Source organism: Dreissena polymorpha, chromosome 6 (assembly GCF_020536995.1).
Source record: "Dreissena polymorpha isolate Duluth1 chromosome 6, UMN_Dpol_1.0, whole genome shotgun sequence".
Taxonomy (NCBI): domain Eukaryota; kingdom Metazoa; phylum Mollusca; class Bivalvia; order Myida; family Dreissenidae; genus Dreissena; species Dreissena polymorpha.
In genome coordinates, this window is record NC_068360.1 from 63,103,737 (window position 1) to 63,123,621 (window position 19,885).

The following is a 19,885-nucleotide window of genomic DNA, read 5'->3' on the forward strand; positions in this document are numbered from 1 at the left end:
AATCAAGATGTTCAATCATACCTTGAAGTTCAATGTCACTACTAGAGAACAATCAAGATATTCAATCATACACTGAAGTTCAAGGTCACTAATAGAGAACAATTAAGATGTTCAATCATACATTGAAGTTCAAGGTCACTACTAGAGAACAATTAAGATGTTCAATCATACATTGAAGTTCAAGGTCACTAATAGAGAACAATTAAGATGTTCAATCATACATTAAAGTTCAAGGTCACTACTAGAGAACAATTAAGATGTTCAATCATACCTTGAAGTTCAAGGTCACTACTAGAGAACAATTAAGATGTTCAATCATACCTTGAAGTTTAAGGTCACTACTAGAGAACAATAAAGATGTTCAATCATACATTGAAGTTCAAGGTCACTACTAGAGAACAATTAAGATGTTCAATCATACCTTGAAGTTTAAGGTCACTACTAGAGAACAATTAAGATGTTCAATCATACCTTGAAGTTCAAGGTCACTAATAGAGAACAATTAAGATGTTCAATCATACCTTGAATTTTAAGGTCACTACTAGAGAACAATTAAGATGTTCAATCATACCTTGAAGTTCAAGGTCACTACTAGAGAACAATTAAGATGTTCAATCATACCTTGAAGTTCAAGGTCACTAATAGAGAACAATTAAGATGTTCAATCATACATTGAGGTTAAAGGTCACTACTAGAGAACAATTGAGATGTTCAATCATACCTTGAAGTTCAAGGTCACTAATAGAGTACAATTAAGATGTTCAATCATACATTGAGGTTAAAGGTCACTACTAGAGAACAATTAAGATGTTCAATCATACATTGAAGTTCAAGGTCACAACTAGAGAACAATTAAGATGTTCAATCATACATTGAAGTTCAAGGTCACTACTAGAGAACAATTAATATGTTCGATCATACATTGAAGTTCAAGGTCACTATTAGAGAACAATTAAAATGTTCAGTCATACCTTTAAGTTCAAGGTCACAACTAGAGAACAATTAAGATGTTCAATCATACATTGAAGTTCAAGGTCACTACTAGAGAACAATTAATATGTTCGATCAAACATTGAAGTTCAAGGTCACTATTAGAGAACAATTAAAATGTTAAGTCATACCTTTAAGTTCAAGGTCACTAATAGAGAACAATAAAGATATTCAATCATACATTGAGGTTCAATGTCACTACTAGAGAACAATTAAGATGTTCAATTGAGTGGAATGTCACTCAATATTTTTTACATGTGCATGTCACAATGATAACATTCCAACCACATTTTGAACGAAACTAAGAGTTGTTATCTACTATTACATATTTAACATAAAGTATCACAGTTATGTACACATGGGGTCATTTTAAGTTTTAATCCTTATCAATTCATAAAGTCAGCCAATATTGTATTAATACAAATTGTTGCTTTAAACAAGAAGTGAAAAGTAAATTACAAACAACATATATCGCATAGCCATAGATTAAGCAACAATTACATTCTTCATATTGGAGCGCAGCGTCTTAGTTATTGAACGAAAGTCACATTATATTTTAAGAAAAACATGGTAAAAAAATAACTAAAGACCAAAGAAAGTATTTCTTCTATTCAGTCAAATGACCCTTACTCTGAGAAAACAGGGCTTAATGCATGAGCGTCAAGTTTTTACTCAGATTAGCCTGTGCAATCCTCATAGGCTAATCAGGGACAAAACTTTAGGACTTAACTGAATTTACAATCAGGAGAGACTTCCATTAAACAAAATATACCATAAAAACGGAAACATTTGTCCCTGATTAGCGTGTGTGGACTGCAGAGGATAATCTGGGATGACTCTTCAAGTACGTGCAATAAGCCCGGGTTTTTCAAGAGTGAGACTAGTATACATGTAATTGTCTTGGGTTATAGTCTACAAAACACTTACCATGAGAAAGGCGATACTCATTCCCAATCCAGCAATGCCCATGTACATAATCAGGCGCTGTAAAAGAGAAATGGCGGGTAAAAAGTATGGCAAAAAGTGGAATTCACGAAATGCATCCATGTGACCTGAATTCAATTATTTGCCATGTGTACATTCATGTGATGTTGTGGCAAAAATGTTTTTAACAAGAGGGCCATGGACCCTAAGGTGCTCAGCTGTTACCAGAAGCAACTGAACTTTTCTGTTAAGGAGTAAGTCTGAATATTAAAAGTACTTAATACCACATAAATATTTTTTAATTTCTAGGCACATTCTGTCTTTTAACTTAACTGAGATATCCTAAGAACAAATGTTCTGACCAAGAAGATTTGACTATATGAGTGTTAACAAGCTTTTTCTTTAATTTGACTTCGTGACCAACTTTTAAAATCACATGACCCAGTTTCAAAGCTAATTTCTCATAAGGACAAACAATCTGACATAGTTTTATGAAGACTTCTAGAGTGTTAACACTTTAGCCATAAATGAAAACTGCACCACCCCCTGCACCACCATTTCTAAACTTGGCTGAGGTATCATAAGGACAAATGTGTCAACCAAGTTTCAGGAAGGTTGGACAAAAATTGTGACTTGTATAGTAAACAAGTTACATAATTTGACTTAGTAACCATGTTTTTTTACTAAACATGGTTTGGTTTCAAACTCAGCTGAGATTTAAATGAGATAAATGTTCTGACCAAGTTTCATAAAACTTGTACAATAAATGTGGCCTATAGAGCATTAAAGAGGTTACACAATAGCCATGTAAAGAAAACTGTCCTGACCCCTGGCAATGTTTTTAAACTGGAACCATTGTCTAACTTTGCCAATATATCAGTTTAACAAATGTTCTGAATGAGCTTCTTGAAGGTTGGGCTACAATTATGACTGCTATAGTGTTTACAAGGTTTCCATATAGCCAACAAAAGAAAACTGCCATGTACCCTTGCAACCACGTTTTTCATCAAACCAGAACCATTTGTGAACTTGGCCAAGATATCAATAGAACAAATGTTTTGACCAAGTGATTGAACTAAAAATGTGACCCCTAGATCATTAGCAATGTTTCACTTAAGCCAAATAAAGAAAAGTGCCTCACCCCTTAGTGGTCATGTGTTTTAAAGAACTGACACCATTTTTAATCTGAGCTGAGTCATTATGTGAACAAATGCTCTCTTCAAAATGTGACCGATAAACAAGGTTTAATACTGCCCCACCCACCTAGTTACCATGTTTTTAAACCAATCAAACCATTTTTGTATTCCGCCAAAACATCATTAGAACAAATTCCGACCAAGTTTCGTGAAGATTTGACTAAAAATGTGACTTTTAAAGTGTTAACAACCTTTTTCCTTCATTTGACCTAGTGACCTAGTTTTTGACCTCACATGACCCTTTTTCAAACTAAGGCATCATAGGGACAAATGTAAGTACCAAGTTTCATGATGATTGGAGAATAAAATTAATGTGGGTCTCTAGAGTGTTAGCAAGACAGACAAGAGGCGATCACAAAAATCAAGCATGATCACATTGAGTTCAGGTGAGCTAAAAAGAATAAGCATTCCAGGCAACAGATTTTAAGTTACATCATTTCTAGTAGCAGTATTCTACAAATTAAAATATAATTACAAAATTGTGTTGAAAAAACAGCATCATGCAAACAAGAGGGCCATCAGGCCCTAAGGCGCTCACCTGAAAGCCAAAGGAACTAGACTATTCTGAAAAAAATGCAAAATGATTCATGAAGATTATTTTGGACCAAAAAAGTGACTTTTAACATGTTTTTTTATATTTGACCTTGTGACCTAGTTTTTGAGCTTATATGACCCAGCTTCAATCTCTGGCAAAATTTCATTGGGACAAATGTTCTGACCAAGTTTCATGAAGATTGGCCAATAAATGTGGCTAATAAAGTGTCAACAAGTTTTCACTAAAGCCATATAAGGACAACTGCCCCCCCCCCCCCTGGCGGCCATGTTTTTCAACGAACCATAACCATTTTCAAACTCACTCGAGCTATTGTTAGAACAAATGTTCTGATCAAGTTTCATAAAGATTGGATAATAAATGTGACTTCAAGAGTGTTAACAAGGTTTTGTAGTAAATAGCCATTTAAGGAAAAATGCCACGCCCCCTTGCGGCCATGTTTTTTAAAGGATCTCAACCTTTTTTTAACTTAGCCCAGTTATTATTAGTTCAATTATTCTGACCAAGTTTCATGAGCATTGGACCAAAAATGTGACTTCTAGAGTGTTAACAAGGTTTTGCCATACAGTAAAGCCATATAAGGAAAACTGCCCCGCCCCATGGCGGCCATGATTTTCATTCAACTGGAACCATTTTCAAACTCGTCTAAGATATTATTGGGACACATGTTTTGACCAAGTTTCATGAAGATTGGACTAAAAATGTGACTTCAAGAGTGTTAACAAGGTTTTACTATAGCCATATAAGGAAAACTGCCATGCCCCCTGGCAGCCATGTTTTTCAACCAACCGGAACCATTTTCGAACTCGTCTAAGATATTATTGGGACACATGTTCTGACAAAGTTTCATGAAGATTGGACTAAAAATGTGACTTCTAGAGTGTTAACAAGGTTTTACTATAGCCATATAAGGAAAACTGCCACGCCCCCTGGCGGCCATGTTTTTCAACCAACCGAAACCATTTTCGAACTCGTCCAAGATATTATTAAGACACATGTTCTGACAAAGTTTCATGAAGATTGGACTAAAAATGTGATTTCTAGAGTGTTAACAAGGTTTTACAATAGCCATATAAGGAAAACTGCCACGCCCCCTGGCAGCCATGTTTTTCAACCAACCGGAACCATTTTCGAACGCGTCCAAGATATTATTGAGACACATGTTCTAACCAAGTTTCATGAAGATTCGACAATAAATGTTACCTTTAGAGTGTTAACAAGGTAAATGTTGACGACGCACGACGGACAAAAGGCGATCACAATAGCTCACCATGAGCACGTTGTGCTCAGGTGAGCTAAAAACAGTTCAATAATTTAAGTTGCTATGTAGCAGACACAGATCTTTTAAGTGTTCAATACAAATAATAAAAAACAACAACAGGAATTTATAACAAATGTCACTAGTAATAGAGAGGTAAATACAATATAGCTAAGCATTGGACACATTCATAGATACTTTCCATGCATTTTGTCAATATTCTGTCATGTATACCTGTACCATGCATGGGATGTTAAATTCAGGATAGAGGTAGTCGTATGCATGATTGATCAGGTGATGTCAATCAATAGCCTTGAGGGCAAATGTAAAACGTATTAGTAAACTTACTTGAGAAAAGGCGATGTATCTTTTGTACAACCAGATGACAAATATGCTGAATATACTGAAAGAAAAAAGGATGTACACTATTTTGACATCATATATAATAATTATATTTTTTGAAATTTTAAAAACATTAAAACAGCAGTATATACCATTTGTATTAGTAATAAGCATAAAATAATCATCAGTTACTGTACATATACACTACATAGAATAGAGGTGAGTATTTCTACCAGATGGACTACAGTTTTTTGTATTTACTTATGCTTGTTAAGTAAGTTTGAGTATACATTATTATACACATTCTTGCCATACACCCCTTATTTACGCAGTTGAACTTTTTGAATGACTATTTCCACTGTGTTGAAAAAGGCCATTGTCTTGACATTAAAAAAACTATGCTTGTTCAATAATCTGTCGTAAAAGCAGCCATTCATGCTTTGCTTGGCCAAAACTTACCAGCACTAATTCCTAATTACAGCTACTTATGAAACATGCTAGCCAAACTGTTGTTGTTAACAACTTACCAGCCAGGGGACCGTTTCAATAAACATCGCAGTACAAATTTACGATACGATACATTTTTCGAAGATACATAATTGCTTAAGTCCTTATCATTTGATTATAAATTTGCAGTAGTTAATTCATTACATTGGCATCTCAAGCACCGTATATGTTTGACGAGCATGGCGAGCTAGTTCGTCTACTTATTAAGATTACAACATTCTCTTGTAAGTTAAAATTGTCGTATGATCATTTATGAAACGGCCCCCAGATCTATTTATTGTGTGACACATTCATGCTACTGTGTATGACCGCAGTCATAGGCTTTATCATAAGTTTCAGATGGCATCTGACAAAAGCTGATTGTTTTTGTGTTTTCTTTCAAATTGTTACTAACGGTAATACATTGTGTATTACATGAATCGTGATTAAGATAGTCAAGTTTGAAGTAGCTTCCTAAATGAGTTACCGGTATTTAATTAAATAGAGCCAAAGGCATTTTATCTTTAAAATAACTTTTTTCACATTTTCAGTAAAAAAAAAGTTTGTACATGTTGCATTCAATCTAAGTTTAAATCCACTTGTTCATTGGAATTTTGATGAACAATCAAATAAGAACAGTGTCTGATGTGCGTACATCGTGTAACAAGTTGACAGATGTTACCCGCATCCCGATTTGACATCAATAACATCAATTCTTAAAATAGAAATAGAATCATATCCAACAAATCCCTTAACTGTATACTTCTGGAAAATGTTGGTGTTCAATAAATTCTTGAACACATTTATCGTCAATATTGGAAAGAATTTGATTAAAAATGTTAAGTGCTTTATGATGAGCATGCAGTACTGACTGAAATTACATCAAGTTTTCAGGTGTCCCTCCATGAGGTCAAATGACACAATATTTTTCAAGAAATATCTTGATTTTGACCAGAAAACTTATAACATGTATGAATGATTCTGCATGTATCTTGAACTATAACTATCCTTTGTTTTGTTCCAATAAACATTAGTCAAAAGTATCGTTAAAGTACCTCTTCTCAAACCTCACCTCTTTTCGAACCCTTCATTTGTGTACATTTCATTCGCCTGCGCGCACAAATACTTCTTTGCCGTTTTTTTTTTATAAGTAATTTGTTTACACCGACTCACACGTAGTGGCAAATCAATGAAAATGTGTCAAAAACCTGTAGAATAAGTAGATTTATCATAAAACACGTAAAAAATCATAGTTTTCCTTAATGCTTTTTACATTATGTAATGATTTTCATTAAAAAAACTTATGAAAACATGGTCTTATTTTCGTTCTCAACTTTGCTTGACAATTTACACAATTCGGCTGCTGTTATAAGTCACGTGACCATGGTCAAATCAAGGGGCGAATTAATTTTTTATGGTGTACACTGAAGGGTTCCAAAGCAGGTTCTCGTTGTTTGAGCGGCATTGAAAGTTTACATGATATGGTGGTGCTGGAAACTTGCAAAAACTATGTTATCAAAAGAGGATTAACATAACAATTAAAGTTGCCAGCCATGTAGAAACAAGTTTATTTAACAATCATATTTAACTTAACTTTATTGGACAACTTCCTTTTTATGGCGAAAATCCTTCAACATTAACTGCCGTAGAAACAAATCCAACACCACTGTCTGCCATTGTTGTTTATTTTTTCTCCCGGTAGATTCGCGGTAAATAGGTTAAACAGCACCAATTTTAAATTAAACATGAATTATCAAAGCTCTGACATACCCTTCAAAGTAACAATCAATAAAGTATATAACAATTTAAATATATGGAATTTAAGACAACAAATAAAATAAATAGCACAGTAAAACTGTTATTTTCAGGCAACGTATTTTTTTGTTACAACAATTAAAAGAACTATAAAAATTCAAATATTGTTAAAGTCTGAGTTTTACGACATGTAATTGCCAAAAATCGATTCCAACATGTAGCGAGAGATGTTTTCTGTCAGATTTGACAAGTAGGCCACGCAGGTTTGTTAATAAACAAAATCCTGAGGCGCTAATGAAATACCGCGACTCAACCCGACCCGCGGGTTAACTGAGTTTGAGTATACAGTTTTTTTCCTTCTTTGTGACCTGCCGAAAAACGGCCCTTCGGATTTTTTTCCCCCTCAGCAGGTAAATTTTCTCCCAGACTTCATTTTCCCCCCCTCTCAATAAAAAAAAAGTCCTTTTTTTTATAAACTTTAAATACATAAGTTAACCTGATCCAGTGTAGACAATATAACATATTACATAATTAAATTATCTGTTGCCTTGAATTTGTTTAAAAAACAGTAAAATATGTTAAATTGATTATTTAAGACTTTCCTTATTTTCCCCAAAATCCGGCGTTTCGAGTGTTTTTTTCTCCAAATTACGGCATATCACATGATTTTTTTTCCCCTCAAAAAAGACCTGGCCCTTTCCCCAAAATCAGATAAATAAGAATTGTCAGCAACAACGATGATTACCATCCTATCAGTGATATTGCTGCAGATGTTCTTCTCACAGCAATCAGGTTGGTCTGAAACACACAAATATGATAGTTTGCTATTTGAATTCTAATTTTCCCTAAAAAAGCCATTACTGCTACATGACATCACAATTATTATCATACTGAAGTCACTTTTGTAATTTGTACTAATGAAAATAAGTTTTTTATCAAATCTTATATACACAGATTTAACTATCTAAGTAGTTTTACATTCTACATGTACCTTGTAGTGAAAACTGGATAAGAGATCAATAAATAAAACATATATGCTTGGTTGTTGGATGCTTTTGTTAATTTGCAATGCAACTAAGAGATGCTTCAATTTAAATCATGGTAAATCTTGATAATGATAAATAAGTATAAATAGATACATATAGAATTTATATATAATTGTATTTGTTGGACAGTATAAAGCAAAGGGAAAGTGTGATGGAGGTTTGGTAACACTTAAGCATACATGCCATACGTCCCGGATTGTCCGGGACAGTCCCGGAAATGAAGAACTTGTCCCGCTGTCCCGGAAATCTGTCAAATGTCCCGGAATTTACAAAATCCATATATACATGTACCTTATGCACCTCCAATCTGTATTTATCTGCAGCGTCTCCATGACATTGCCTACCCGAATAGGCAGACTACGCTAAGTGTCAAAATCGATTAATAAACAGGGGTCCTGTTATCATATCGATTGTCTCACGTGTGCGGTCAAACCGAAAAGGCGGCATTGTTTAATGTGGTTGTTAATTGACTTTAATCTACTACGTCATTATTTCCCGCTGCGTAAGGGCAAAGGATAGTTGTTCACACATCTGAAGTCCAACATCGCTGAGTAAAAAATTAAAAGCAGTTTATGTTCGCACGTTTAACCGACAAAGAAGTTGAGTAAAAAAGTAATGTGTGTAGCAGCGAAACAAGTGTGTTACTAAAGTGTGACTGTCCGGATTTTAAGTTGACGATCTACCGGTACTGTTTTGTTGTATTTGTTTTATTGTGATTGGTTGTATGTATTGTGAATTGATTTGAGTTGACGATCTAACGGTACTGTATTGTTGTATTTTTTATTATATAAATGTTATAAATGAATAAAGGCGTATCAACAAATACGCGTTACACACCGGTCTTAATAACAATAACGCAGTGACGTCACCATATATGTTTAGAATGCTTACACTGAAAACACGTGGCTTGTATCTAGTAACGGAAGTAGTAATGTTTAATTTGACGTTAATAGATCAAGTGTATTTCGGATAGGTTTTTCGAACTTTTGCAATTAACGATGCGAAACAAAAAAAACGTACCAAAAATGCATATGTCTATAAATATCGCTACATTTTATACATGTCCCGGAAAATCGGCAAAAGTCCCGGACAATTTAACTCAATGTCCCGGAATTGGTCTGAAAAATTATGGCATGTATGACTTAAGTTTCCTCAAACTTGTGTTTTTGTAATGGGGGGCTGGAGATTTAGTCACACTGATATACAGTATATTGGTGTACATGATATGAACATCCATTTTGAATGTGACAAAGATGAATGTAATGGATGTTAAATACGAATAAATACATTAAAATTGATTTATTACAAAATAATTGAAATGAAGTACAACTTAACTTATTATTTGTCTTATCAACTTAAATGCATTTAAGTTATGTAGAATACAAACTAATTTAATTATTTATAGTGTTTGGCTTTATATATATATATATTTATTCAAATGCATTTAAAACATTAAAGTATTACAAATAATTAATCTTAAAAAACAATATTTTTTTAATTGAACAGAGGTGTACATCACGGGTGTTTCCTAATATGACAATATTATTCACATCTTTACAATGCATGCTATATATTACTACTGTAACAACCTCAGTTTCCCCACCTCACATGAATACAGAAAAATTGGTCTGGCATAATTGCAGTGTAATGAAACCTCCATAATTGTAGGGAAATACCCACAAATATCCGGACATTAGGGTTAACTGTAAGTGTAATGCATGAAGTCACAATGAATGATACAATTTATTTTATGTTAAATCGAGTCTAATTCTACAGATAACAGTCTGCTTTTGTAACTGATAAATAATACAAGCCATAATGACAAAAAATGGTTCTATCGAAATTAACAATTACGAAATGACTCAAATCATGACAAATGCAGCCCGACTTGACTGGGAAGTGACATATAGACATGAGATTGTTTTTTGTGAGTTATTAAAGAAACCTTTGGGATTGTAATAAACAATGTATGGATTATAACCATTATAAATAAATTCGGATTATATACAAAAAATACTTACGCAGCGACTTGGGTTATCAGGAAATATTGGACACTCAGTGAAGTTTGACATTTCAGAATAACTGTCGCCTACCACAGGCGTGTTGTTTTCATATGGCAGTGTTCCGGCTCATTGCCAATAAAAGAGTATCGAGACGCGGGAGCCAAATATACTAACGGTTACACGACACTACTAATAAATATTAAAATAACACCAGCCCATGTGCACTCGTTTTGCTTTTTTTTTCAAAAGGTTCATTTAAGTGAATCTGAATATAAATTTCTAGCTGTATTATATAATTTATGAGTTTTTCAAATGGCTTATTTTTAAATATCGCTGTCATCCTTAGTGTGAAATAATACCATATTAGCTATATATAATTGACCGTTTTTGCATAAAATTTGAAAATATTAAAAGGAAAATGAAATATGAGTCCGTGTTAAGCGCAGCTGTGGCTCTTTAAGAAATTAGGGGATAACTTAAGTATGAAATTGTCATAAAGTAAGATACTCCGTTATTTTTTTTCAGGTAAAGATTGAATACAGTCTCTATTAATTCATCACATGTTTACCCTTTAATTTGAATCTGAGCTTTATCTTTGACATAGCGACTGAGTTCTTGTGAGTGCTTCTCCGATTCAATAGGCTTGTAAATTATGTAAAGGTTCTAACATATACCGGTAACTATAGTTAGGCTCAACTGTGTTCTTTCTGTAGATGTATTTCAAAGTCCAGCAATGCTGGAGAATTAAACGTCAACGACAAAGTGGTTCGGGTTTGTTTCATATACATGATACGTGATCTTGAGCTGTAACTTTAATTTTGCGCTGGGCACTGAGACAGTGGTTTATCTAAACACGCTGCACGCAATTACGGTCCGTTAAAACTGTTAAATCAAACTTTTCACAAATTTGACCATTAACCTTGATTTTCGACCTAGACCTTTTAGCTAAGGACCTGGTTAATACGCGCGACAATTCTTTATATCTTTCTCATCATTGTTACCAAATGGTTTGAAAACCCATCCATGATACACCACGTTTTACTTTAAAATAACTGATGAAGACCAATATTTTTTTTAATTTGCATATGAACTTGAATGCGACCTTAGACATAGAGCCTGATTCATGCTTATCAGTTCCACCTAAGTGTTTGAAAATCCATCCATTGTGAACGAAGTCATGCTTCGCCGAAATATTTTCCTCCGTATGAACACCCGTTAACCCGACAGCCCCAACTCTCACGACAGCCTGACTGTACAGTGTTTGCTTGTTGTTGTCTTTCAACAAATGGTGTCATAGTCATTGAAGTTGAGAAATTTTCAGACATTTATTAATACGGAAAACTGTGCATATTAACGGTCCAATTTACACAAAAATATACGGTGGCACAGATGTTGCATGTGCATGTTTTATTTATCTCAGTAACATGACTTATTAACTCTTTATACTTCTAACATCTTCGTCCCAGTGACTTAAATGTACATGTTGTAGGTCGTGTGAATGAGAAAACTTTCAGTCAGCCAGTTGTGCACATGTTAACGACATAGCTGATTCGTCGGAACGTCATGGAAAGTCGCGGTAACGACATGTCTGACTCGTGCATGCGGCATGCACTTCGAAAGTAAGACTAGGAGATTTTATAAGGCTTCAATATTTAAGTTAATGCAATTGCTTTATAATGCTAATTTGCTTTTACATCAAAGAACACTGCCATGATAACGACCATTAACTACAAACATTATCTGCAATTCAAAAATTAAACGGACAATAAAATTAATAGTTTATTTTTAATAATAATAAGTGCATGTGTGTATATATATATATATATATATATATATATATATATATATACTGATGTGTGTTTTATAAATATGATAAATATACAATCAATCTGTGGCCGTTATTTGTATTTTCTAAGTATCTTAATCTCCCTTCGAAGCATTACCGGTACACAACGGATGTAAACAATACTACGGTGTGTGTTGATGCTCACGAAGCCAAAGCTGCTCACAGCTAGTATGAGTTCAAAGATAGTTATTTACATATTACAATATATCAACACGAATTTTTCTGATGTTAAGCAAGACTATACACTTTCACGTAGTCTTGGTCGCCCTGGGTGACGAGGAGTTTCTTTTCTCGCGCGTTGTAGGCGACAGCACGAGGGTACGAAATGTTATCGCCCGTCACAAGCACTTTGACGCGCTCGCCACTCGGTGACACCACATGAACGCTGTTCGAATTGGCTCCGCAAACGTAAATATTGCCCTCCGTGTCAATAGCCAACCCAGCGGCATTCCCCAAGTCCATTGCGGAATAAGCGAAATTCAGTTCACCAGTTTCCTTTAGGATTACAACACAGCCAAGTCGCTCATCCGAGACGTAAATCTGTTCCGCTTTTGGCGTGCACGTAACGTAAACGGGTTTCGAAAACAGCGGAAACCCGTCGTCGTCAACGCAAACGTAGGTAAGTTCCTTGCCCGTGGTGGACAGAACCTTTAAATTTGGCGGATCACCGTCATACGTCACTGTGAGGATTTTGCCGTCGGCGTAGCAAACTCCGAAACACGGCTCGTCAGTTGATATCGTTCGAATAGGAACCAGGCTGCTGCCTTCGACGGCTACAAACTGGATCCTGCACTCAGCTGGTAGCGACACGGCCACCTCCCTGTCGGACGTTCCCGTCACATCCCATGGTTTTGAAGACAACGCCAGCTGCATCACAGGGCTAAAACTACTCGTAAATAATTTCAACTTCCGGTTTGTCCTGTCCGCCAGTAGTATACGGCCGTCTGCAAGAAAGAGCGCCCCCGTTAACCAGCAATCTTGATCATCGTCTTCAAAGCGAGCGCAGAACTCCCCAATTTCGTTGGCATTTTGTCCAGACAACGTATACATTGGCTTTACGGCCTTTGCTTTCGTACTAAAACTCTGCAGCCCCAGTGTCGCCGCAAGTTTGGGCGGCGCAGGAAGATTAGTCGGGGTCGTATTGACGTCAATGCGCCCAAACTGGTTGAGTCTCTTCATGACCTGTTGCAAGGAGTTGTCTAGTGCGATGTCATAGTCGACCACTCGCAGACGGGAGCAGAGGATGTTTATACTTTCCTCGTAGTATTCGCATTCGGCCTTGACCTTTTCAATCGTGGCGATGATCTGCGAATTGGAACCGTGCTGGTCGGCTATTTGCAGGTATCGGCGTGTGTTCACAATACCTGACTGTATATCCCGACATTTGCTGGCCTCCTGTTGTATTTTCCTCGCCTCTTGTTTGTGCGTAGCATCCAGAATCGTTTTTAGGTCCTTTTCCATTTTCTCTAGCTGAGATACAATATGGCTCTTAACTTTCACGAACTCGTTCAACAGTTTTCCTTTCTTTGCGTCCAACCTTTTGACCAGTCCCGTTCTGTCTTTCAAGACGACATCCACATGGTCCCTGTACTTATCGAGGGCTGTCTGTAAAGACGTGACTTCCCCGATATCGTGTGCCTTCTGGACAACATCTGCGACAGAGACCGTCTTCTCGCAGTGGCGGTGGCTGTCGGTAATGCACTGGGTACAACACAACACGGCGTGACTCTGGCAGAACTTTTCGAGCAATTTCCCTTCGTGTGTCGAACAAAACTCTTCTTCAACTTTCAGCGAGTTTATCGCCTCTGCGAATTGTGCCGTGCTAAGGACCTTATGAGTGCGGCACGACCGAAGGCCCTTGTGCGTCAACGCGCAGGAGGCACACAGGGCATCGTGGCAGTTCTTGCAATACGATGTCACCTGGCTGGTTGTCTGGTTCCGCTTGCACGGATCGCATACTCGAGTACCGAGTTTCAGGGAATGTAAATCGACAAGGTCCGCCAACATATTGTTCTCTGGAAACAAGTCAGACCATTTATCAGGACTCGTCTTCGGGAGCTGTGGAGTTGTCATGAACTTTTTGCAACTGGGACACGGAAATCCCTTGTCGCCCGTGGTATATTTTGTCCCAGTTGGCTGCAGCGCACCAGCGGCTTTTGTATTTTGCAAACCTCTATTGTTAGAGTCGCGCGTTTCGGTAGGCTTAGAAAGTAGGTTAGGGGGTTTATCTTCCTTTGCATGCTTTTCCTGCGTCCCAGATGCAGAAATCTGCGGAGATTTGCTGCGCGGGCCTGGTTTTCCCTTTTCGCTACTTCCAGCTTTCAAAGTGCTCCCTTCTTTTTCAGAGGTTTGGGGAGAATGATCACCCGTAGTATTAGTCACCTTTGTTGGACTAGCGCGCGGGTCTTTCAACTTCCGGTCTGAATTTTGTCCGCCATTTTGGATGTGCGTGATGAGACAGTTCTTGCAGAAAGAATGAAGACACGGAAGTAAACGGGGATTCACGAAATGCTTCGAACACATTGGGCACTTTATTGAATCCTCGTCGAACTTATATGCCGGTTGCTGCATTCTCACTGTTCACCTCTTATACTGAAATAAAATATAGTAATCCGTAAATACAAAGCCCAATATCAACATGGATGATATTCAGTTTACATTCAACACTCGGTTTCGATCGTTGCAAAACGGAGCGCAACATCCTAATAATGTTTCAATATTGAGATTTCGTAAGTTTTTTATTCGGACCAACTGGTTTAAAAATATTCTTCACATTTTATTGAAAATGATCAAATGTGAAAACACTTGGTAAGACAGAAATGACAAAAAATAATCCGGTGAATTGCCTTATTCCGCCATCTCATTCAAATAAGCAGTTCAAACACGGCGGTTATGGTTTTGTTGGTTCCGACCAATTCAGACGCTTTCATGAACAGCCCTAACATTTGTTGTCTTAGTAAAACAATTATGTTAATATTGAATATATTTGTTTATGTTATTACCTAATTTTATTGATCCTATGGTTCTCTAGATGCAATAAGTTACACGGGTGAGCTAACCAGAAACAAAGCGTATGCGCTATTTTGAGGTCCTGCCTTGTATCGGTGATAAAATACAATCATGTCAGTTGCAGAAGCACGCATGCATTTTTTTTTTATAAATCACTTAATTAACCCATTTATTCCTAGCGTCTAGAATAAAGGCCTTGGCAAACAGCGTAGACCCAGATGAGATGCCGCATGATGCGGCGTCTCATTAGGGTCTGTGCTGTTTGCTTACAGGAATTTCTGTAAGAAATATTCTAAATATAGAAATAAATATACTAGACATCCCTAATTTTGGAAATAAATTGATCCAATTTAGAAGGATGGGAGAGTCCACTAGGCATAAATGGGTTAATATCACGGCGTTCAAGAATGCGCATTACTTGTTAAGTTTCTGAGCCCTCCAAATGAACTAGCTTTTGAAATAAGTGGAAAAAAGCTCATCACGTTTCACAACCTTTTATAATACACAACGCTCTTTTAAAAAATACTTTAAAACTTACCTCAAAATTAAAATGTTTTTAACTCCACATAAAGTTGTTTAAAAAGAAGATTACAGGCACATATATTATTCTTAAAAAGTTTGAACTTTTAAAATATGAGTGGCGGATTTCGACACTTTTACACTCATTTTTACAATATGTAGCCTTTACTTTTTATGATAATTTTCCGGTGCTAATTGATCTAAATTATTGAACCTAACTTAAGATGCGTGTTTTTCTTTGCTTATCGTTTACCTGTCAAAAAATTATCTTCAAAGTACCTTCCAACTGTGGCTGGTTTAGACACTGCACCATAAACTTGCATACACGTTATCACAAACAACACATATACACGACACTGGTACATTAAGTATGCAGTACATCTTCCAAAATCATTATTAGATTTAATTTAGTATACCGGTACCTATCACATTCAATCCGAAATGTGTGATCTAAACCTTTTATTAAAGTCGTATAAATAACCACATTCCGATAAGCACCGATAGATATTCGTTGAGATACTGGATAATCAATCGATTTCAATTGAACGCTTTCAATGCATCCATTGAATCCTATTTAATATTATATACATTCTAAGTACAAAGCCGAAAAATGTGCTTTTTACTTCAATTGATAATAATGAGTGTGTTCATATTCATGAGGTGATCTATAAAAAAGGCGATTTGGTTTTAAATATACCGGTTGAACAGAGTGAATTATATCATGTCAAAAGTACGAACTTAGTCGTGTGGGTTGGGTAAAACTATTGAAGTCGGAAAACACGGTACCTTAAAGGGACCTTCTCACAGATTTTAGCATGTATTGAAGTTTGTCAGTAAATGCTTTATACTGATAATTGTTAACATTGGATCCAAAAAGCTCTAGTAAAAAACAAGAATGAAATTTAAGAAAGAAGAAAAAGTAACCCTCAACCACTGACCCCTGAAGAAAAAGTCAATCGCTTAAACCAATCTGCCATCCGTGCTCATAATATGATTATTGTATTTTATACTTTACATAAGCAATCCTCATAGTGTAACAAAATATGACGAAAATAACAGAACTCTCCAAATTATTCAATCGTTTCTCGTTGCATCGCTTTATATTTTTCAGTTTTTTTAAATCGTCAAAAGATGCATAAAATGAATATTTTAGAGCATGGTAAATGTTCAGTATTACTGTTTTCTCACAAATAATTACAAAGATATTTGCGAATCTGAAACAGTTTTTTTATTTTGTCAATTTTCAAAACGTGAAAATGTCCCTTTAAACCGGATATGCCTGTTATATCCCTGCAAACATTGAGCCACAACCTACGAAAATGTCAAACCAACACGAAAACTGCAACCGCCACCACAAAATCGTCTACATCCGCCACGAACACGTCTATAATCACCATTCAAACTTCTCAAAAACCAACACGGACACTTCTGCAACCAAAACGGAGACATCAGTAATCACCATGAATTCTTGTAAAAACAACATTTTAATCTCTCCAACCATCACGGGAACTACAATAACCATGCACCACGGAAACTTGTCAATACACCCCTTAGAAGTCTACAACCATCACGGAAACATGTACAATCGCAAATTCGACGTGTCCAACTAAGATGGTAACATCTCAAACTACCGTGGCAACTTTGACAACCACCATGGAAACTGATACAATCACGATGACAAGGTCTACAACCACCATGGCACACCCTAAAACAAAAGTGAAAACTTTTACAACTTACACGTAGACATATGCAACCTAAAGAGAGAATCTAATATTTACACGGAAACTGCTCTAACCACCAAAGAAACGTATACAATTGGATAGTGATATTTAATAATGTTATTGGGGTTCCCATATTAAGGCAGGTTCATGAAAAAACAATATTGGCATTTTAAATAATTGGATAATATAAATATTTACATTGAAAAGTTATTTTTATATTATCATTTTAAATATATTCGATGAATTAGTACGTGCGGGTTCTATTTTGAGGCAATTATAGGGAACATATATATCAATATACGCCAATATGATATATACGACAATGTCACACGCTATTTTTCCAAAATTCAAGTACGAGGTGATCGTGATGCAGTGTGTATGGTATCAGTCATACGACTGGGAGGTCATGGGTTCGATCACCTTTGTTAAATCGTTTATTAGATCTCCGCCAAAGATACCAAGTACATCTACGCAGGAAACACGGGGCTTGCTAGCGGTTTAATAAGTTTCATGCTTTCAATGCAATCGACCTTAAAAAATAGGTTTAAACATAGGTGCTAGTATTCTTTAACTTAACACTTTGAGACTATACCACACATCAACTATATTATACCTTGTAAATCAAACCCGTCATGTTACACCGTTTCTATATTATACCTTGTAAATCAAACCCGTCATGTTACACCGTTTCTATATTATACCTTGTAAATCAAACCCGTCATGTTACACCGTTTACCCATATACTAGTTTGTAGGTGCGAAAAGTCGATTTTGTGGCAAGTTGTAAGGAAGTACAATCACACTAAGCTTGCATGATATCTTGCGTTTCCTAAGTTTGCAAACACCACAAGTAACAGGGGGTAGATCGAACGCAAGTAACTTGTGTGGCGTTAGTGAGAAAAATATTAACTGGTATTCAAAATGGCGGCCAACGGCTGGGTTTACGATGTTTTCGTCTGAACTTTTGAAAGGTTACTACATCTACCATACTTATTCGACATTATTCTTACGCACAAGATGATCTACTGGTATCCATTAAACCTCGATATAAATCATATAGATGAAATATCAATATTGACTTTTTTGAAGACCTTATAAGCAAGTGCCAGATAGATTACGATTGACAAGGTTCATTGCATGTGCAATGTATGCATTAAAATTCGAAAATTAAACCCCATTTCCATACCTGGTGAAAACAGTAACCCCGCTTTCAGTTATTGGTGTTTAATAAGTGTATATGAAAACAAAGCTCATATTCACAAACGTTTACGTCTAAATTATAGACACCGTCTTTAAAAAGAATCGAAATATCGTTGTATCCATAATTCGCTTGATAAAACACTCACTTTAAATAAACAGAGATTATCACAAACATAACTTTTTATTCATTTAACATGATGTGATATCTATAGAAAATTATTTTTTGAATTTGGAAAATCTAAGTCTGAGTCCATAATTTCGACTTAACACGTTTATAATTACATCTTCTGTCACTTTCATATGAATGCTGCATTCTGGTTGGATAATTTGTTCACGTGACTGGATTTTCATTTTCCGATGAACCCACTTCGTATGCAAATTTAAACATGACTATTCTTGACGCTACTTTCTGGTCATAAACAAGTTGCCAAAATGACGTTATGTTTGCGCGAAACTTAATGGCGTTGTTTTTTTATTGGTCAATAGCGAAATGACGTTATATTTTTTGCGCGAACTTCAACGATATCCCCAATTCACGGAGATGAAACCGAAACTGAAAATAGATTCATACGCTAGATTAAAAAGGACTTGTATGACCCTTACCACGATAGAATTTCAGCTTGAAGATCATTTTGTGTTGTAATTATAAGAATTGAATAGCATTTTTCTGCATTTTATCGGTGTATGAACTGTCAGGAAAAATACACCTAATTTATGCATAAACGCCGTTGGCGCTTATGCAAATTAGGCGTAATTTTCCCGGCAGTTCATACAACGATGAAATGCAGAAAAATGCTATTCAATTCTTAAGTGAATACGGGCTAAGGCTAGTCTTTAACCCATTTATGCCTAGTGGACTCTCCCATCCTTCTTAATTGGATCAATTTATTTCCAATATAAGGGATGTCTAATATATTTATTTCTATATTTAGAATATTTCTAACAGAAACTCCTTTAAGCAAACAACGCAGAGACTGATGAGACGTCGCATCATGCGGCGTCTCATCTGGGTCTACGCTGTTTGCCAAGGCCTTTTTT

At 35.9% G+C, this 19,885-nt stretch overlaps 2 protein-coding genes across 2 annotated transcripts in view; both read right to left on the reverse strand.

The window, feature by feature from the left end:
- Nucleotides 1–10,672, reverse strand: part of LOC127835735 (cyclic AMP receptor-like protein A) — a 31,803-nt gene extending 21,131 nt beyond the window's left edge. Inside the window, exons 1-4 of the mRNA XM_052362171.1 lie at nt 10,572–10,672; nt 8,250–8,302; nt 5,270–5,324; nt 1,918–1,974 (exon numbers count right to left, since the gene is read on the reverse strand). Coding sequence (XP_052218131.1) covers nt 1,918–1,974; nt 5,270–5,324; nt 8,250–8,302; nt 10,572–10,622 — 216 coding nt within the window. The 5' untranslated portion in view covers nt 10,623–10,672. The remainder of the gene's footprint in view (nt 1–1,917; nt 1,975–5,269; nt 5,325–8,249; nt 8,303–10,571) is intronic.
- Nucleotides 10,673–12,627: 1,955 nt separating this feature from the next.
- On the reverse strand, nt 12,628–14,970 carry LOC127835736 (uncharacterized). Its single transcript, XM_052362173.1, has one exon. It carries the CDS (start codon nt 14,968–14,970, stop codon nt 12,628–12,630), a length of 2,343 nt encoding a protein of 780 aa, XP_052218133.1.
- Between the last annotated feature and the right edge of the window lie 4,915 nt (nt 14,971–19,885).